This window comes from Ornithodoros turicata, chromosome 7, assembly GCF_037126465.1.
Source record: "Ornithodoros turicata isolate Travis chromosome 7, ASM3712646v1, whole genome shotgun sequence".
NCBI classification, from domain to species: Eukaryota; Metazoa; Arthropoda; class Arachnida; order Ixodida; family Argasidae; genus Ornithodoros; species Ornithodoros turicata.
In genome coordinates, this window is record NC_088207.1 from 35798955 (window position 1) to 35821159 (window position 22205).

The 22205-nt window shown below is 45.6% G+C and overlaps 1 protein-coding gene across 3 annotated transcripts in view; it reads left to right on the top strand.

The window, feature by feature from the left end:
* The window catches only part of LOC135399828 (uncharacterized), a 178187-nt gene that overhangs the window by 3819 nt on the left and 152163 nt on the right, over positions 1–22205 (top strand). For all 3 annotated transcript variants that reach the window (XM_064631567.1, XM_064631566.1, XM_064631568.1), the window contains exon 2: positions 13291–13456. In XM_064631567.1, the coding sequence (XP_064487637.1) occupies positions 13340–13456 (117 nt within the window). In that variant the 5' untranslated portion in view covers positions 13291–13339. The remainder of the gene's footprint in view (positions 1–13290; positions 13457–22205) is intronic.

Genomic DNA, 22205 nt, shown 5'->3' on the forward strand with positions numbered 1-22205 from the left:
GAAATACAGTAAACCCTCGATTTATGAACACCCTTCGTTTCTCGACAAATCGTTCTTAAATTGAGGGATGCATAAATCGAGGTACAAGGGGCGTTGAAAAGAAATAGGCTGAAACACGACACGAAATGTACCAGATTAAGTTTATTTTTGAAAATACTCCATAATTGTGTAATTATGCTCTGCACCATACATTCGGCTGTATTTATCCTGTTCAGAAGACACGGTAGAAGTCTGGCACTTGACTCGTCTGCCTGGTCTTCCAAGTATACCGTATCGCATTGTGGATGTGATTCCATGCTGAGCGAGCTGTCACAACTGAGCAACAGTATTGCTAGTTATCGTCACTATATCAATATGATCACCCTCCGCACCATAATTTGACAACTGCACTAAAGCACCATCATCAAGCGGCTCACATATGTGTTCACCGTCAGCACAGGAAATTCACTCCTCTATTCTCACTGTCAATTTCTTGTGGCTGTGGGACACTGCGCGGCTGCTTGACCCTCATTATTTGTTCATCTTTATTGAGTGGATCCCAGTACATTCCCGTGCACCAACCTCTGGACGGCTCTGCCGTCCCCTTTCATAAATCGTGGTCAGAGCACATGCGTTTGTGCGGTTCGTTCCCTGAAATCCGTTCACATGTTCATAAACCGAGTGAAATACATAGAAAAAGTTTGGTTCCTTGTGACACCGTTCATAAACATAGGGAATCCGCAAATCGAGGGTTCATAAAACGAGGGTTGACTGTATGCAGTTTGAGTGTTAGAACGACGACGCGTATGAATGCAAGGATAACACACACACATTCCTGAGTTGAGCTAGTGGAACAATGCCATTCGTATATACGCTGGAGGGCCTCATGGCATCAAGGGATTAGTGTTGTACGTTTCTTTGTTCCCTTGTTTTCTCCCCAAACTCAATGTTATGCTGTTTTCGTAGTCATGGCAAGCGGAAGTAGTGAATGCATGGAGCGTAGGTGACCAGTTGGTACGTGTAGTAGTAGTAAATAACTGAGAAAAAAAAACGTGGGTTCAAGCTAGCTGATGCTTCGAATCCGTCCCCCCTCTTTACCGTTCTCCTTTATACAGTAGAAATACAAACATACGAAGTACGTAGTCACGGAGAATGTGCACACAACTCACTTCCAGTACAGCGAAATTGTCGTTCTAAGATGAATGCCCATTCCATGAGTGCAGAGTGTATTTACCGACGTGGACTTAAAAAGCTTCGGCCGTCCACCAATTGGAGAGCATGGATTTTGAAATATTTATTTCGAAGGCATTGATTTTGCGAAGTTTATTTTTCAAAGTTTATTTTGACCACGTAGTACTTACATGATTTCTTTTTCAACGGTTATTTTGGAAGTTGCACCGTACATGATCACTCAGATGATTCCTCTTCGTCTGGGTGTTCTTGAATTCTGGCGATGCTGAGAATGGCTTTGTGAATACTGCGATAGGAGATGTATATTCCATGCAGCGCACACTATAAAGCTTGGTTCACACTACTGCGTTTCATTGCGTGCATTCACATGCGTGCGTACAACATTGGCAACCCGCTGGCAGCTCACATACATGCGGGCACCGCAAGTGTCAGCCAATACACGCCTTTCAGGAAGCGTTAAGGCAGAGAGCTTGAAGTCCACGTTTGAGTTCGGCGTAACGCAAACTGCAGTTAGTTTGGGTGTAATTAAGTGCATCTTTCTTTCTTGCAACCTCCATGCACTCCATGTTTGCTGCGGCCATGTTGAAATTCATACCACACAGAGGAGGAGAACCGCTTCGGAACGCAAGCGTAGAAGGCGGCGATTGGTTCCCGCTTGCGGCTCGATGGTTGCGTCGGAGAAGTTCAGCTCGGGCGAACTCCTTTCGTTCTGCTGCGGAATGTGTCGCATGTGTTTGTTGCCACGGTAACTAACGTACGCCCGCGTCCGCAAACAGCGCGCAATGAAACTCTGTAGTGTGAACCGTGGGCACGCATTCTGTCATTGTGCCATTGCGTGTGGTCGGCACACTCACATCATCCGCGATGTCTAATTGAACGCAGTCGCACGCACTCTATGAAAACGATACACTCAAAGGAACAGATGAAAGAGGCTTGACTTGTGTTTGTCTGTTTGTATGTTCCTCTCTCAGACCCACAGCAGCATGCCAGCCACTTGAAAGGAATCAGGTGTTTGGCTTATCATGTTTTAGGAACCGCTATCGTAAACACTAAAGACCTTCCAATCTGCCAAATCTCCGCCCGCGGAGACGTTTTTTATCAGCCGAGGCGCGCAATAAAGAAACAAACGAGGGAGAGATAGCGCATCGCAGGATGAAAGGACCCCTCTCCACTGACGCTACGCTTCACCGAGGCCCAAAAGCGCGTTAAAGTAAAAAGAGAATGGGGGAAACGGCAGTACAGAGAGCGTGTTCAAGCGTCCAAGTGTCGTTTAATAGCTGCTCTAGGAGCACGAAACTCGGAGTAAGAGAGCAGCTACTTAACGCGCCCATTGAACCTTCTTCTCTCGCCTGCTTTCTGTAAACATGGCGAAGGGTGGGAGAATTGAAACCGCCAGACAAGCCCGCCAAATTCCGCGTACATCGGAACATGCGTCACGGGCCGGAAGTGGCACCGCTTTTCCCTGGCATGAGACAAGGGGTATGCAGGGTGCACCTGTGAACGCGCACCGGAAGTCGCTTTGGATGTGTTAAGTGAGCCCTGGAAAGACGTTCCCGGAGCACCAACTTAACGCAAACGCACGGCCGCGGCATTCCTTTTCTCAAGGTCGTGCCCTCATTGGTTCTTAGGGAGTGACGTTTTCTCGTTTTTCCATAGAGGGAATTCCGGCATACTCTCAACATCCGTCGTCTGCTCTTGCCATGTATTGCCATGCATTGCCATGCCAATCCCATCGTGTGGGACCTTCGATACCGTGGTCACTGATCCACGAGGAATGAAATGGCACTGTAGTTTCGAAATTGACTGAAAAGCATGTGACCGTTCCTTTATTGACACATCGAAAAACCAGTCATCCAGAAGAACAAGCAAAGGGAAAGAGAACGAACCATGTCAAAATTAGAAGGCTTTGGAGACACTTGTTGAGGATTTCGGATGCCATAATTAAGATTTTCATTGTTCGCCTCAGTCTCGTTGCTCCGTCCTTGCTGTGGCTCTTCGCTCTTCCGAAAAAAAGGTTTAGGTTGGCATTGTCGTTATGGGCAACGTATCCAACGTTCGAAGACTGTTCACTGGTTTGATGGACTGTTTTCAGTTAAGCGCAGTTTAGCAATAACGTGCTGTAGCGTGTACGAAGTAAGAGTTTCGGAGAAGTGATATGGCCGACAGAAGCGAATGCTGTTTGCTTGAAACAGCAACATTTTAAAGCAGCTCAGAATAACAAAAACGTAAATGAACTGCATTTTCTCCTTTGAGTTTTGAACTCAAATTATTCGCGATTACTTCAATAGTACATTTAGATACTCATAGTGAATCCTAGATGACTCAAAACCGGTATTTCTGGCAGAACCATGCAAAATTACCAGAAACCAAAGCCATGCGCATCGGGAGCGCGGCCCAAAATGGCTTGAGGGGAGATGGCATTATTGGCTAGCACCTTGACAGCAGATTAGCGCCTACTTCAATCTCCTCCAAAAGCACGTGGCCATCCGACGTGGGATGGGCGTTCTCCCCGCGCTCAAGACGCACTTTTGGTTTGGGCTCATTTGCACGGCAATCTTTGGTGACTGATATCTCAAAGTATATGTACGCTTGTTTGACTTACGTACGTATACTGCTACGAAAGACGCGTCTTCAAAGATGAGCAATGAACAAAATAAAGAAAAAAGATGGTGTTCCTTCACGAATTTTTTGCGAACGATCTATCGAATGGAGTTTTGTTCTGAACGGCTGAAACGTTTTGTTCTGAAAACGGCTTTGGTATCAGGCGACCGAAGAGATCAGATGTTGTCATTGCAACAACTTCGTGGCTTTTATAATTAAAAAGTTAGAAAATTAATTACCACTAGTTGATTAACAAGGGGCGATGAAAAAAATATTTTTGGATAGACCACACAGCTGCCAAACACGTACAGTTGGTTCCATTTGTGTCCAGCACTCCGTTTTTGCTTTAGCCCGTGGTCCTTTTTCGGTGGGACACCCTGTATAACCCAACGGCGAAAGCGACGTCTATGCTGCTCTGATGCCTTTTTATGTTGAATATGTCGCGAATAGAACACCCTGCATATATTTTGAAATGTATTAAAGTATTACACACAATAGCGCAATAAAAACATAATTTCGATACGCTACATCATACAGAAACCAATTGTCATCCACAATCTGAACACGCACTTGCAAATTGAATTTCCGAATCAACTTCAAAACGCATTCTACCTGTACCGATCTTAACAGTGACGCAAGAAGTGAGACGTGAAGCCGCATTCAAGAGTCGGCAATTTCTCTGTCGCAAAGCTAATATACTCAGTATTCCGAACCTCAACGCTTCTGTTTTTTGTGAGAATCCTCGTGCCACGGGACACAGAAAACTCAGTTTACTCTCTTATCAAAAGAAAACAAAGAATACGCGTTGTTATTGCGTCAACTTGAAAAAAAAAAAAAAAAGCGTACAACGTGGGCTCTGAATACGGCTTTGTGCCGAACTTCTGGTCGACAATCGAGTCATCGACTCTAATGCATGTACGTATTTCTATTTCGTATAGAAATGACGAACTCGTGCGTAAAAGGTGCGAGACTGAAAGCTTAACTATTCGAACGGCGTTGATGCCACTGACACAGGGGAAAGTAGAACTAAATTTCGTTACTGCTCCTTTTCAGAAGAGGAGATGAGACTTTTAGACTGAAAAACACCAGCCTCGAGCTTAGCGCTAGCCAATGATTTTCATCTGACAGATATGAGCTTAGCGCTAGCCAATGATTTTCATCTGACAGATATCCGAGACCTTAAAGAGAGATCCAATATAAAAACGGCATCGTCGGCGCCTTTTTCACCCTGCACTTAGCCACTACAGGTTTTTCCGCCCATCTTAATCAAAGTGTCATCTGGATTAATTCACGCGCCATCTGATTTAATCCAGGTGCCACCTAAAATAATCCACGGTGTTTTTAAGCACTATAGCAGTGTATTCACACGAAGGACATCCCCGCGGAATATTCTAGTGTTAGGAAAAAAAAAAACAAAATCTGCTACATTACTGCGCACTACATTATCTGCTGGCGAAGGTACACCTCTGTGACTGCAGCTCTTGAGTTGTCCCGGACGGAATGTATATAGTCGTGGATACTTTCTGTCGCTGGAGTATCGCACGCGTCATGTTGCATCTCTCACCAGGGTGAGAAATTCAAAACGGGAGTACTCAGAATACAAAGAGGCACTAAAGAACAAAAAGAGGAAAAGCGTAAATCGCTGTTTCCTTCGCGCCACAAACGACTCGACAAAGGAACCCCGTTCCTTTTGTATTGCTGTCAAGGAAACGGCATTTTACATTCTACGAGGATAAAGTTTTGCACTTTAGCGCTCCCTTTAAGGTACTGTAAAGCAGCACCGATCAAATGTCATTTAGTGTGGCTATTCGATAGTCCAAGCCACCAGGACAAAAACTGCGCAAGTTTCATTCCAATCGACGGTGCAATTGATTAGAAAATTAGAATTAAAGATTACGGGCAACACTGTACTAGGTATTCGAAATGAATCCGTACTCCTGCCACATACGGCGGCAACCACATTGCATGCGTATAACACTGGGCCCGACATAACAATCCACCACAATCCACCATAAAATCCGCCCCTGCAATCCACATAACGATCCACGTCTTAGGATAAACGGATAAGCGAACTGAAATGAAATGCTGAGCCGTTGAAAAAAATGTGTCAGACGTTCAAGAAGCCAGACAGCGTCGGGACTTGTTTGTTCACAGAGAGAGTTTGTTCGTTCGAAAGAGGCCGCGAACAGAAGGAGCGCGCAGGCGCAGCAGAGAAGTAGGGAGAGCCTCCATCGAACAGCGGTCAGCGCTGGGTTACTTCGCAAAAAACACCACTAACAGGGGCTTCAGAATGCATAGGTAAACAGGGAAACTAACAATATGGTTACTAAAATAACGAAGCTCCGATGTAATAGTGTGTAATACCAATTTTCAGTGTGACCCGCTGTAGAGGGGATTGTTTGACACCAGGCGTCGCACCGCTCCACTACGCCGCATTTTTCATGGTAAATTAAAAATATTTATAGCCCGTTGTCGGTCGTATGGTTCCGCATATGGTATTTAGAAGCAACAAAGTCTCTAGTCACATCACCGGCATATCATGCTTGTCTACTGCTTTACAGTACCTTTAAATTGTTAGGTATCTTCATTGTTGAATTTCTCAATAATTCTTTTTTTTTTTTTCAAGAGCAGCAGTACATAGAATATAAAGGGGCTGTCAGGTATTTGGTCAGATTACCCGTGGAAAGGGCAGGAGAAATAGTATTCGACGGAAAAGCTGGCTGCTCGCCAACAGGGATGGGCAGTATTTAAATACATTGTAATTAAAATATTTAAAATATTTAAACTATTTAAAATGTAAATACATGTATTTATATTTTGTATTTGAATACCGACTTGAAAAAATCTATAATTACATTTAAATACCAATTTTAGGGTATTTATTCTCGTAAATATTTTGTAATTACTCCTAAATACAGTATATACTGACTCGTATGTAAGAGTTGCCTTGCATTTGACCTTTCGGGAAGAAGGGTGAGTTTGGGGCGCAGTTATGCCGTGTTTGCGCTAGCATGCGCATGGGACAAACCATTTTTATGTGGGCAGTTTCTCACTGCTGTTGCGGACAACGGTCGGGGCTACGCTGTTACGTTGTTGTACAAAGCATCTCCGCCAAATTTAATAAAAGTATTTGTTCATTGGCACCTGTGCAGATGCTGTTCTCCTTTGCGAATCTGATTGTACGGCCGAACAAAAGATGCCTAAAACATGCAGTCTTCGAGAAACTTCTAATATTAAAATCGCCATGATAATCTAGCAAATAAATGCTATTGTTCCTTGCTGATTTGTTGTTATGATCATCGTTATTTCTGTAATCCCAGATTACATTTTCTTCGCAGTATTTATGGTAGTAGTTACGGTATTTCAATACTGTATTTATATTTTGCATTTAAATACTCACGTTGAAAAGTATTTATGAAGAGTATTTAAATACCCCTTTTCAACAAAGTATTTTGTATTTATATTTAAATACTAAAATGTATTTATGCCCATGGCTGCTCGCCAACTAGCGGACCCCTCTAGATGTACTCAATGAATGTGAGTAAAAATAAAATGGCTAAAACAGTGCTAAAAACTAGGGGTGTGCGAATATTCGAGTTCTCGAATTCGAATCGACTATCAAACGCTCGAACTATTCGATTCGCGAATCGAATATCCAATATTCGATTTTTGGAATATTCGACTATTCCTGAATATGAACGACCTAACTCGAAAGTGGGCTTCACCTGATGCTTCCGTGCATGAGGTGAAGCCTGCTTTACGAAATTACCCTTGCTGCAGGATCAACACAGGCCGGACGGTGTTTAGTTTAAGATGAAGTTATCTAAACTTAGTTTTGTAGACATCGTCTGTGGAAGGGGTGGCGCCTCTCCCACTTACAAGTTAGGGGTGCCGACAGGGGACTTTAATTTGATGTTTGTGAGGTTATTCTTGAGTAATGACTACAGCCCACAAACAAGAAGGGTGTTTTAAAGGTGTCTTTGTATGTCTAAAATTTCAGCAGTGCAACTTCCTCGGATGAGAGCAAAGAAACTATAGGGTGTTCATGGCAAAGCTGAGGCAGGATGCCAATTCGTTTGTTTCACAAATGGCCTGTGGTTGTCTGAAACGATCACAGACTCATCCGTATAACATGCTACTGCTGGACGTAAAATTTTGAAATGAAGGTAACCACTCCAGTACTCCAGCAGTAACTGTACTGAAGTGTAGGCTCACCTGAGAAGCAGAAGCACTCTGATGTAAAATTAAAGAGTAGGGGCTTTAAACAGAAGAATTGCATGTCTCTCTTGTGACAGTGGGTCACAAAATGGAAACTTTTAGTGTGAAAGTCACATACCGTAAATTTTGCACGAATATTCGATATTCGATTAGGTATTCGGAATTTTTCCCCCCATTCGATTCGATTCGACTTAAAATATTCGGATTCGCACACCGCTACTAAAAACAAATAAGGACAGTACAGGACGGACGGACCGAATGATAGTATAACAGCAGCCAGCCGATACGTTTTGCGTTCATCCGAAACGATGCCGAAACTTCCCTTCGTATGCGATGGAGTTTCCCGGCTTACAGAACTCAAAGAGCGACAAGCACTGCCCAGTTCCGCAGTAATAAATACTGCGAAGAAGAATATTCAATGCCGAGAGAGCAAAGAGAAAAAGGATACTGTCCCAGGAGCGGCGTGAACGAAAACAAGGAAGACAGAAACGACACGCGAGTCATATTACTTGCACAATTCTTGAAACGCGTCTCGTGGAAGAAATAGTGAAGAAGCAGGTTGATTCATCGGCAAACATTCTTTTCTCCGCCATCTTGAGGACGACGCGAGCGCCTCTACAGGTATACTCTAAGAAATTTCGTTGAAAAACAGACATATTTACATGAACCGTTGACGTAAAATTTTACAGAACCATTTGTAGACCCGCTTTAACAGGGCCGCTCGGTAAAGCGAAACAAAAATGGTTGCTGAGGCGGTCTCCGCTCCGGAGAGTCTGAGTATGTTTTGCAGCAGTCAGGTAACCGCGCAGAAGGACCTGAAGACCGAAGCAGTAAGCAGGACTCGTCCTTCTCGACAATTCGCCCACACGGTTATTGCTTTGAAGCAGGAACTGCGCAGGAACATTTCAAAGTGCCGACGGACGCCGTGGCAACCGTCATTCGCCTTTCTCTTCGCCTGCCCTGCGGTCCTGTTGAAGCGTTAGTATGTACACTGCAATTTTTGTTCTCGTAGTGCCGGAAGTCTGTTGTAGCAAATAGCTCCGGTAATGGATTGACATTTTGGGCTTGGCATACGTTGCTTAGAATAGGGAAATCGTGTTTCGTACTTGTCACCCGCAGGCGAAAGGTAGACGCTGTCACTGGTGTTCGTAATGTCGGTTCACGCAATTGGTATTGTGTTGTGCTCGTGATTTTTGTTATTTTTGTTGTTGTTGTGCGCGGAATATGATAGTCACGCCTTTTATTGAGTCCATTATAATTATTCATGTCGGTAGGTGTAAGCTACGCGTTCTTGTTCTTTTCGCTTTTTCTTTTTTTTCACGGATGACGTACAGATGTAAGCTGCAACATCGATGACTTCACGTACGAGTTACGTTAGGCACCAAAGGAAACCTCTTAAAGTCAGCAACTATAAGTTTCCATGTTGTGCGTCTGGATGCAATGCGAGGCGTTTTCTTCACATTCCGTTTTCTCTTCTCAGTGCCTAAGAAATAGTGCTCGTATAGAGCAACATCTGCCGGCTCCAACGATTTCCAGTATGGAGGAGACTGAATCATTCCTTCTTGAAGAACTGCAGGTACCGACAGAATAACAGAGCATAGAAGATATAATTTTCTCCTGTAGGTAAGCTTTGTGCTGAAATTACGTGAATGAAGCCATGCGTGCTTGCTGCATTATAAAGCATATTATAGCAGTGCACGTTGCTCTCCAGGCAGGAAAACCAATCCAGGACTACTCTGTTCCATCCACGCTAATCGTATTCGAAATCGGTAAGTTATGTGTTGAGATCGTGTTGTTGAAGCCAGGAGTGCTTTGCTGCATTATGAAGCACATTGTATTAGTGCACGTTAAGTTTCAGGCAGGAGAACCACTCTAGGGTGTCGACCTTCCAACCACGCCAGTCATATTTCAGTTGGTAAGTCTCGCCCCCTCTCCCATACAAAAACTTCTGGGAAAAGCATGGGAGAGATTATGAACGTGCTGAGAAACGTTCATACCAATAGTTTCCTGCATCATATAACTTGTCCAGACATTTCTTTTTCCTGCTAACTATAACGGACAGAATACAAAAGTGTCCTAAATGACAAATTGCACATTATGGTTTGAGTACCCTGGACTATACAGCCCTCAAACATATGCTGACAGAACAATGCCCATCTTATGCACCTAGTCCCGAAATTACAGTTGTACAGCTGCGCTGTCATTTGTGCTACTTGCGCTTGCTAATACTGTACTTTGGATGGGGTCTACATTTCAGATGCTTCCTTGAGATCTATCAACCGTTGGGAGGTATATGGGGGGGGGGGGAAGGCACAGAGAAGGTTCTGTTGCTGGGGGCACCAAGCAGCATCAAGCAAATGCTGGATGCATGAATAGACATTCAGAGTGGCCCCTCTGCACATGAGAAGAGTTAATGTATGATTGCAAGTGTACATGAAACTATAGGACAATCCTCAATAAAGACAAGCAATTCTAGGACTGATGGTTTTGTCATGGACTTCATCACGTTTCTTGCACATTTTTTTTTTTTTTACCTGTAGAAAGAAATCCTTCCAAGTGAGTGAACACAGTGTAATTTTGATATAGCTACAGAACTAGCATGTAATATATAACTGGGGCCTTGTAAAATTTACATCAACCTGTTCTAATGCAACAACAGGAAAGCCTGTTGCTACAACCGACAATACTGGTTATATCAACAGTCCCTGTAACTTTCGTGAAACAGGCATATGTAAATATTAACAGGACTGCTGGACTATTTTTTTTCAGCACTTTCCTGTTAAAACAACAGAGAAATTTTTCGCAGTGTAGTCGGCGAGACGAATATCCTCCCGCCCCTTCAGTTCTATACCCCTGTCGCGCGGGCTTGTCACCTTCAGCGTGCACATTCTTGCTTCAGAGCTTGAGTAAGTGTCACTAAACTATGATGCCGATGACGATAGATGAGAATGAAAGGCGTCAAAATTTTTAGGTGTGCGCCACAATAGGAGTCTACCCGAGAAACGTCATCATGACGTTGGTAGACAGACTGAAACCGAAACAAATCGGAAGGCTGGGTTCCACGAATGGGCACTTGTTCGCTGCCTCCTACTGAAAGCAAAATAGGACCGAAGGCCGCGTCCCTTAATGGGGCCATCGTACTCGCCTCAACACCGTGGCTTGACCGGGCGCGACCCTGTTCGCCTCTAGCTTCGAGCGTAGTTCAACTCTACCAAATTGGTGGCGCTGTCGAACACTATGACTTAATTCGTTTACAAACTGGGAGCGGTCTATTCCATCGGAAGAATGTTTTTCTGTGATTTATAAATTCGATTCGGCACCTTTATATTCCGTCATGACACAAATGCGTACTGCGTATCAACGTTGCTGCGTTGCTGGTGGCAACAACAAATATGGCCGCGGACAGATCGCCACACTGCGTGGCTTTTCACACGCTGCTAAAGGGGCAATAAACATGCATACAAGATGCACTTCTTGTTAATGCATTGTGGTACGTTGCCGACGGTGAATGTTTTCCAAAAAATGTTGTCGCCGAAACGTAAATAATGGCTCCAAACTGACCGAATATTCGCTGCACTCTTTCGCGCTCATGCCCAGCTCTGCGATGCCCTGGCGACAATAGCTACACGTCATCTTGACGTCGCGCACCATCAACCACTCAAAATGCGGGACGCCCATACATTGATTTTGTTGTAATATCGAGAGGTAAATTCTAAACATCTTTCCACTTGTCAATCGCAAGATAGCCAGTTCAAACCGTACCAAAGCAAGATACATTGCATACTACATTGCATCTGCGCACTATGTTTTCAGTTCTGTACTGCTCCGCGAGCTCACCGCGATGTTCCCGAAACATAAACTCTCACACATATGTCGGCAGCGTTCAAGTTCAACAAACAGGCGCACAAGAGGCAAGCGTGGCTTTTAAAATACTTTTAAAGCATGTGGGAGAAGCCACACGTGACTAAATCCTTTACTGCCACAATATTAGTGTTCATGTACAAGTGTAGTAAAGTAAATGACATGCGGGAATAAAGACTATGTTCACGTCTACTGCACCGATATCACGAGTAAAATCCGTAGATGATATACACACTTATCGTGTTGAATGGCTTGTATCCAGCCTTGTCTGCGGCCGCGCTCGTATACGGCCGGGCGGGGAAGTGATACAATTTCGGACTTGGAGTGTTCCTGTGGTTGTTGGAGCAGCTAACGACGCAGCAATATGAAACACGAGGAGCTGGGACATCCGAAACCTTTCTGTTGGTTGGAAAAATTGAAAAAATCAACAGCAGCTGCGCACGGCAGAAATGCGGAAAGTGGTACTTCTTCAGTACTTTTACGCGCCTTCTCGCCGCTTGGGCGGCATGGGGCGCTGTCGTCGCCCTGTAAACACTAGCGCACGCTGCCTATTTCATCGTAGCCGTTATGAGCACAGCAAGGTCCTCGCATCCTTTCTTTATGTGTATCATGCCCGGTGCGTGACGTGACGGATGCGGATGCGCTGGAAATAAGCAAGGCACTTTTGATGGGGAGCACGAATCTAGTGGAAAGCAAATATACTGCGGGCCCTTGCGTCGGAATCGATAGCAGCAGGACGATCGCAAACAGTGCGTGTAATGAACGGGCGTATTGCAAATAAAAGAGGAAGAAGGTCGAATGGGTAAAGGACAGGGAAGGGGCCAGCGCGAGAATAAGCCATTGATATTCAGTTCAGTTGGTCAGAAACTGTCAGGACATCTGTTCTCAGAATGTTCCTTCCACATGGAACATTACTGGTGCCGAGATCTGGAAAAACAAAAAGCCTAAACTGGAAGGACAGAAGACGTGCGAAGACCCGTGGTGTTCTCCGCGCCGCAGTAACTTGACTCATCGCCAAAATTGGAAGTCGTTACGCGCACACTTGGTTAAGCCATGAACGGTAATGACGTCATCGCTCACTCGAGCGAGCAGCAGAGCAAACTCTGAGTGTCCTTGCTCAAGACAGGTTCAACCAGAGCAAACTCTGAATGTCCTTACTCAAGACAGGATCAACCAAGCATATCAGAAGCAGTCGGTGCAGTAAGAAAAAAAAAAGAAAGAAAGAAACATCAACTGCACCGTGTCATCCCTATAGGCTTCGAACTTATTGAGAACTCCTCGTAGATTACAGTAGCGGCATTGCTATCGTGACGCTTGAGAACGTGCAACAACCCGTTACGCTCGAGAACTTTAATGATTATAGAGTACTTAACCATTTCACTTTCACCGCTTAGCTGGGAAAGTTTGATTCGTACTCAGCCGATTGTGCGAATTCTGCAGGTACAGGAGGCGTCAAGGCTGACCCGCTGACATCAGTCCTGGCAGCACCATGTCTTCGGAATATCTGTATCGAAATATTGGACAGCACGGCATTTACAACATTACACACATGGGTGAAGATCTTAATGCGGCCACCTGGCACAGTGGAGTGCGCCCTTCTGACGAGGTACGTGCGGTTGATTTTGTAAAGGTGTGTCTCCAGCGTTAGTGAAAACATTCTCGTTCTTACTTCAACGTAGAGTACCACGCAGTAATTTCAAATATTATTTGTCAAAGTCATATTTTCCAGAAGTAGCGCTATTGGTACTCATTTACGGTTGTGCGAGACTTGATTCGAGAAGAGCACCGCGTTAGAAAAAATAATAATAATAAAATAACGACTTCCCGAAGACGGTTGGCCAGTCACCGACTGCTGTCTTAAAGGAGCAGTCTAGAGGCCCACAACTTTGTTTCTGTTTTTGGTCAGTATGGAATGTTAGGCTGCCGAAAACAGTTTTCCCACAATTAGTTCAACCGTAGCGAAATTGGGACGCCTGCAATAGCTCCCCGAACCTCCCGTGCGCGAAACACCCTCCTTCGCCTTCACGTTAGGCACGTGATGAGACATGAGAGCCACCACGCGCGTCACTATGTGACGCAAGTGGTGAGGACGCTCCTCATTGGACCTGGGATCACATGATCGAGGTGAGCAACATCGCGCAGGCCGGAGCATCTGCTACCGCATCGCAGACGCCATGCGTTCTCCGGCTACGTTATGTCCGAAACGGAGGGTTTGAAGGCTGTCCACGACACAACCACGATTTTTTTGGACCGCAGACACCACGGGAAGAACGAGTGGTGCAGCCCGAAATTAACTGCGCTTATACAGCGAAAACCCGTGCTTCCCGACAGCGTGAAACCTGTCCGGCCGTTTTCACCGCGCAGTTGGTTCAGTGGCTAACAGGTGGCGCCACAATACCGCCGCCATCGCTTGCTTTCTGCTACTATGAATTCTGAGATTGCACAGAAGCCATGGATATATTACTCTTGTGATCGTAATCTTATTTTCTCAGGCTGCATATATGCTTTTTTTTTTTTAGAAAACGTGATATAAATCAGATAGAGAATAGAAGTCAACAAGAAACAGCTCGCAATGTTCGTAGCAGACGGTTTTGCATACGAACGAATGAGGGGCTCTCTACCACCAACGTCACGGTAGAGTGGGTGTGGTCTGCAGTTGGAGTGCTCCGGCCTGTCACCGCGGCAGCGATTTTCCAAATTAATTGCACCGTGGTGAAACAACTTTGGACAAATATTTTGTGGGAATGCTTTTCACATACTGCTTTACAAGATGACAGCAGTTTTTGGCCATGTTAGATACCACTTTAATGCTCCTTTAAATGTGCAGAGTTTCGTTGCCGTATCTGTCCAATGCATACCGTAGCTCTTCACGACTTCTTGGGTATCGCTTGCAGCTCAGCAGTATGACCTTGGTGTCCTCTAGCTGGTACTATACAAGGTGCAGTGGTGAGGAGGCTAATCCGATACCGTTTAGTAACACGTGAGCGAAGGAATGCGCTCAGCAGCAGAGTTGCGGAATTAAAATTCCGGAATTCGTATGATTCCGGAGTGGCGCCCCGTTTTTAGCGCACCGGAACGGAATGGGAATGGAGCTAAGTCACCAGCTTTTGGGAATGGAATTTGAATGGAATTAGACCTGTTTGGGGCCGGAATGGAATGGCCAGCGAATGGTGCTAAATTGATGGCCTCTAGCAAGCTGGCTTTTGAGCGGAGGTCACTCAAAGTAAGTGTCTGGCAACCATCCAACCGAAGCTCGTCTATAGTTTCGGATTACAACGCAAGAAAAACGTCCGCACTTCGGACGCTATCCGTGCAGGCAATCTTGCTAGTAAACGCTCGTCGCAGCGCTGGTTCTTGTTTGAAGATGTTGGAAGCAGAGGAACATAAAATTCATCAAAATAAAGCAGTATACAATTTATTTGTCCGTTGGTTGTTGGTGGGATATCTAGTATCCCGTTACATGTTTCTTTTCTTTTCTTTTCTTTTTTTTTTTTGCACTTCCCGGTGTACCAGTTAATAACTTACAGTGCATCACTTTAGGCACGGAGTGGAAATGGGAATGTCCTTTTCTTGGGTGGAATGAGAATTAGCCTCGCGTCTTCATTCCGAGGAATTAAAAGGAATGGCATTTTTCATGCATTGATGGGTAAGTGGTCTTCCAGAAGACGTGAATCACTGTCACCACTTTCGTTAAAGCTATTTGGGGGAATGCAGCAGGAAGATCGATCTACTCGAATGTGGACCCGTCCCTGTTACGCACTGTTCGTGCATCGGCAGGACAGTGCTGTTCCAGAGACACTGTCGGCCCTTTCGCTAAAACCAGCGAATGGGGAAAATACCAGGAAAAAATAGTCATCAGATAAACCGCACCGGTGGATAAGCCGCAGAGCGCCCGTGAGAAAAAAATGATCATCCATAAGCCGCAGCTAATACGCGTGAAATTACGGTATGTGAGGTGTTGGATTTAACATGGGGAGCATTGACATCGGCTCCCCCACGTTCAACCGATCACTTTTTATTCGCACGCAGATCATTAGGTCCACAGAAGACCCGGATCATGTTCCGCTTCGGACATGGTGAAATAGATTACCTTTGTGGGCATGTGCTGATGAGCACTTAGGGTCAGAAGGTCAGCTATTTTGCTGCCGCCCGTTTCCCGCGTGACGCGGTCTTTACTGTAGCCGGGCGTCGTGCCTTTTGTCGAAAACTTCGGTGTACGTTGGCGATGATGCCCGAAGCCGTAATGCCGCCTTTTGACTTGCTACGTGCCGACACCCCAGGAGTGAATGGCTGATACAGTGGCCACATACCGAATGACACTGAGAATGTAACCTGCTGTTGCTGTGACCGATGTGGGGTGGGGCAAACGAACCCGCGTAAAATACCAAAGCCCTAGCATGTAGAAAGCGCAGGTTAATCCGTTTGATGTGCTATTTGGTCGTGTCATAAAGCACCAAAACACCAAACACCGTTTGATGTGAGCGATGAGACCAGGAATGCGTTTATTCGGGCACGGGCGTTACGCCCGTGCCTTTGTCGCCGTCACAGTAACTCCCCTTTCTTGGGAAAGCTGTCTTGACAACGTGGAGTGCTATGGTCGTCTTATAGCTTGAACACATTTCCAGGCACTCAACCGGTTGCCCCTGGATCCATGGAGGGCACAACGTAGTTAAGAATTAACTGTGGGGCGGGATTACGTGCCTGAATGTAAATACCCTAATGGAGGGGGGTATATTTATTAGACGAAAGGAAAAAAAACGGGGGATCTGCAATAGGTTGCATGTGTATTAGAGGATATCTCCTCTGACGTGTTGTTGGACGAATATAATGGCGAAATGCATGCAGAGGGTCTGTACGGTCCGTTCCGTGCTTCAGGCAGGGCCGATAGGTTCGGTTAGCGCTCTTTGCCTTGATACGCTGTAGAGAACTTTCGGATATCGCACATAGACCATGTAGGAGCTGATACCAACATTTGGCGAATGAGAGGCAAGACGAAGAAGAGATTGAAGAACAAGTTTTCCAAAGCCTCTCCAGAAGAACAAGTTTTCTCTTGAAAGCCTCTCCAGGATAACACGTGCACTCCTAGCTATAGGCGACTAGAACGTGATCACCCACTCTCCTTGAACATGGCGATGAAGACTTGCGGAAAACAACCACCGGCCGAGGGCACTCCAGGATTCCACACAGGCTGTGCTCACTCCCCAGGTGCGCACTATCGAAGCCCAGCACGAATGACCTGAAAGGGGTACTGAACAGGTATACAAGGTGCACATTTTTTTTTAGTTATGCGCTGTGTTACGTCGCCAAAGGTGAACGTTTTCCAAAAATTATTGGCGAAAAAAAAAGGACATAATGCCTCTAAACCAAGGCAATATTCACTGCACTCTTTCGCGCTCATGCCTCGCTGTGTCGACAATAGCCGCACGTCATTTTGATGCACCGTCAACCAGTCAAAGTGCGGGACGCTTATACTCTAATCTATTGCAATATCGGGAATGCAGCTCAATTCTAAACATCTTTCCACTTGAAACCAAAAACCTGTTCAAACCATACCAGAAGTCCGCAATGTTGCACCGCATGTGCGGACTATGTTTCCAGCGCTGCATTGCTTCGCGAGACCACTGCGATGTTTCCACAACCGGTTCTCCCCAGGCGCCACAGCTTGACTCAACGGGATCCGTCACTGGCTATAGGAGTCCGAAATATCCCCGATCTCCAGTGCCTCGAACGCGGCGTTGCTACGCGTCGGGATATCGTGACGTATAGTTTGGCTCCAAGGAGAAGGAGAGGCTCACGCTGATCATGCTCTTCGAATGGCATTATTTCTTGGTAAATACGCTCGCTACAAGCAAACCAATTATACCTATATTTGGATATTGTGAGTCGCGTTCTTTTGTGGGGCATGATAACTGGAGATCGTTCGACCAGCTGTTCAGTGCTCCTGGAAGGCATCCAACGCTTCGGGGTTTGGGCCACCGCAAGCTAAGCAGGAGAAACCACATTCAGAATATTTTCCGTAACCAGCAAAACTCAACTGCCTCTGCTTGTTCCGTGCGCGGGCAGGGGATCCAAAACCATGTCGTTTAATGCTATGCAGGGTGTCGAACCGCAAAAAATACGAGTTCGGTTCGGGTTCGGGTTGCTTGGATTTCGTTCCGGTTGAGTTCCAGTTCGGCCGCGCCAAAAATCGAATCGGTTCGCAAACCGGTTCAACGCTTCCGTTTTATATCTCCCATAAAACTGCTTTTATCAGGAAATGAGCGGCGAATAGCTTGCTGCTGTTGTCTGCGTTGACGTTTCTAGTGACCAGGTACTCCCTTTAGCGAGAGAAAGGTGAAATTGATGAACACTTGCAAAAAATTGCGATGATGGCGATTTAGAGGTAAATGCGAGAGAAATGCGTTAGCATTAAACGCCTTTTCCAGTCCATACTTGACTTCCGGGTATCCGCTTCCTGTCTAAATCCAACTTCCGTTTGTCCACTTCCCGTCTACTTGACTTCCGGTCTAACCTGACCTCCGGTCTATACTTGACTTCCGATTCGACACTTTCGATTACTGTATGTAAGTTCATTTAACTAGCCTCAATTACCCTTTAATTACCGACGATAACCTCAGGATACCTGAGGTAATCTTCCTACTCCCTTTGATTGACGTTAATTACCTTCGGTAATCTTTAATTTCATTTCATCTTTCTCTTGCATATATCTTGCATTCATTACCTTTAAACGCAACTTTATTGCTTTAATTGCCTTTAATTACCTCTAATTATCTTCTTACCTCTTACTGTTAATTACATTTGACTACTTCCAATTTCAAATCATTTACCTCCATTTACATTTACCCTGTTATATCTCCTTTACATGTCCACGTATACCTCTGCCTCGGTGAGGCTTCACCATCTCACACACGGACACACCCACACATATATACAGCTTTTTCGATTTTGACACTCCTAATGCTAACGCATTAATAGCGTCCACGCTGATGTCCAAGCGTGTAGTCAGGCTACTGTCTGTTCCCCATATCGCTTTTTTCACAAGCACAGTGCCAGCAAGATACCCTTAAATTGACACAAAAGTCATTTTTAACACCCAGTTATCTTTCTGTAAAATTGTTAAGTAGGCCAGTGAAATGCACCATGAGATGTAAATCACCCCACATAGTCATAATTGTCGGAGAAATTGAATTTAAACTACGCCGCAAGAAGCGACCGTACTCAAGAGTGGTGGAGAGCAGTACCAGCCTGTGACCTTGCGAAAAAAAAGAAAAATTGCGGAATTCCGTGATGTAGAGATCAGTATGTCCTCGTTCGGGGATCGAGAGGCACTTGAACTCTTATGCTGACTTCTTCTATGTCCGAACCGTTTCGTTGCGAACTGGTTACCGCTATTATTTTTTTTTTCCGGTTCTGCTCCGGTCCGGGTTCAACAGTGTCATGAAAATTTCGGTTCGGGTTCGGCTCCGGCGATTTCGGTTTGGGTTCGGTTCGACACGCTGAGCTATGTTCGCAATATTTTGACGTTAAATCACTTTGTTTTGATGGCTCTGGTGTTTTTATAAGAACGCCTGGCGAGTCTCTCTAGAGCTCGGTATTTCATATACGAAGTATAAACACACTCTGCGGCGTATTCTCCCACACATCTCGCTATCTCAAGCACAAGACGCTTGCCTTGCTGCTCCTTGCGTAGCGAGGATGGTCGTTTCGGATAGCGATAAAGTAATGGGTACTTAGGAACGTGATGGACTTTCTTTGTTACGGAGCTTAGAAGAGGCCGGCGTAGGCATAGAACGCAATGTAATAAGGGTCTCAGTATAGCTCAAACAGCACATTGTAGTGGAAGTTCGGCCGCATGGAAGTGGCTGGCAGGTGTTTTTATGAGTGCCGTGCTTCATGCCGCAGGGGTGCGCACGCTTCGCCAAAAACGAGCTTTCCCCCTTGCCTTTAAACGCGAGTGGGAACCTGCGGCACCTCTTGTTCTCCTTCGCATTTAAGGGCAAGGGAGAAAGCGCGTTTCTGGCGATGAGACAAAAATTCCTTCCTTCCTCGCTTCCTCGCGCTTTTTGGCTCAATCCTTATTCTGAAAACGGTAGGGGCATCAGCGCAGCAGAGGAACACATGTTGTCATTGCGCCGAGCTTCTGTCTCTCATTATTAAAAAGTTTATTAGTCGAAATTTTGACAATATTCCAGGACCTTGCTAGTGCGGTTATCAGGCGGGTTCCTTCACCTAGAATATGTTATCATTTACTGTAATTGAACAAAAAGGTAACTTCCTTTTTTATAAAATTATGTCCATGGTTAGCGCGGACATCCCTGTATGTGTATATATTGTGAGAAAGAAGATAACCCGTCACCAGGGATTTTCCCAGCACCCCCGCTCCCCACTAATGCCCCCCAAGAATAGTGCACCCCCGACCCCCAAAATACGGGCCAGAAAGGTCAAAACTCCACAAAAGCAGCAGATACTGTAAAAGTAGAAAGTTTCGCGCGGACTTAATTTTCGCGAATTTCGCGATAGAACTTTTCTCGCGTAATTAAGGTTTCCAGAAATATAGGCAGCGTGGGAATGACAAAGGATGGGCATCGTGGAATTCGCGACGATATGAGCTCCACAAAGACGAATCGACTTGAAAACCTTTATTCTCACGAATTTGTTCTTGTCAAACGCTGCTACAATTGAAACGCCACTTCAACATCAGTAGTTTATTCGCATACTGTATCACTTGGCAGTGTAGAAACATTTCACTAAACCAGCACGTATGTCATTGTGACGGGATTGGACTTAAGCCTGTATAAGCCAGCTGGGATGTAGAAGCTTTACGATACTGCCAGCAGTGTCATGAACCCCCGATCTGCATGATCCCGCGATTTTCGCTTCCGTCCGTTTCCACACGAACTCGTGAAGTTACGGTCCGGCGAAATATTCCCGAAACACGCTTCCACACAAATTCGCGAATTATTAAGACCGCGAAATTAACCATTTCAACAGTATTGGCGTCACGTCCCCCCCCCCCCCCCCCGCGGGACACCAACACGTCCTGATACGAAATTCCTGAGAATATCCTCTGTCACCATCATACTCCACCCTTTGACTATCGTCGCAGACTTCACTATGAGAGCCAGTGCCATTGCGTTTGGAGTACGATCCCTTCATATTGCTCATAATGTGCGCATAATTGCTCGCATCCAGGCAACCACTTCCCGGAGTATGCGCATTCTGTACGTTTGCATTTAGCAGTGAAATCCGGCAGCCCTGTGTTGATGAGTTGATGAAATACCATGGTGAAATTATATTGCGATAAGCGCAAAGGGCATTTACTGGCACACGTTCATTTGAATTCCGTCTTTTTGGCGCACATCTGAGGCTCCAGAGCAGCTCGAATAAAAGCAGGTGGCTCACGCTTGACAAAGATTCAAGGCCCGTGAATGTGTCCAGGTGGAGTGCGATCATATTACGCCATCACAGAAATTCACATTAAAGGAGAACAGAATTGAAATTTTGGCGATTGCAAGAAAAGGACCAGACGAGGTGTAAACTTTACGTAGAATTATGGTGTCACCAGTATTTTGTGAGTGCGGTGTACGGATGGACATATTTTTGACGATTACGAGCCCGCTGGGCTGCCCGCCCGACACGATAGCCCGCGGAGCGCGCCGGCTGTCGCAAAGCATTTCGGGAGCAGCCAAGGAGCGCGTGACGTCGGATACTATTAATTGAGCTCCAGTGGGCGGCTACGGTGTTACACACCAAATCCGAAATCCCAAACAACGCATCAAAATGTCAGATTCAGAGATCTCGTGGAAGGCTGAAGTGACTTCTCCGAATATTTACGGGCTCGTAGTACCTATTTCTTTTCTTCATCCGCAGCGGGAATCAGGCGGATCCGAAGCCGAAACGCAAAAGTGAAGGAGGATTTGTGCCTTCCGTTTCCGTGAGAATACAGAAGACTAATGAGCACCTGGGTATTTGTTTTGAAGTATTCGTCTTGTTGACGAATACTTCAAAATAAATCCCGCGCACTATTCGTCCTGTTTCGCCTGTCTCCAAGTAGACCTAGACGGATTAACGGCCAGGATAAGTTCCCGTCTTCCGGAAACAACGACAGACTAGTAGAGCGTCTTCGATTTGGTGAAACATATGTATTTTTCTTTCGCGTGGAACAATTTTTTGCGTTTTTCGCGAGCGCCAAAAATTCGCGAATTTAAGTACCCTCGAAGTAGACACACTGTCGTCACCGAGAAACATGAGCTTGCGTTTTTCGCGAATTGAAGTTCCCGCGTTAACAATGGCCCCCACCAGAACGCGAAAATATGTTCAACGCGAAATCAACGACTTTTACAGCATGCTGGGCG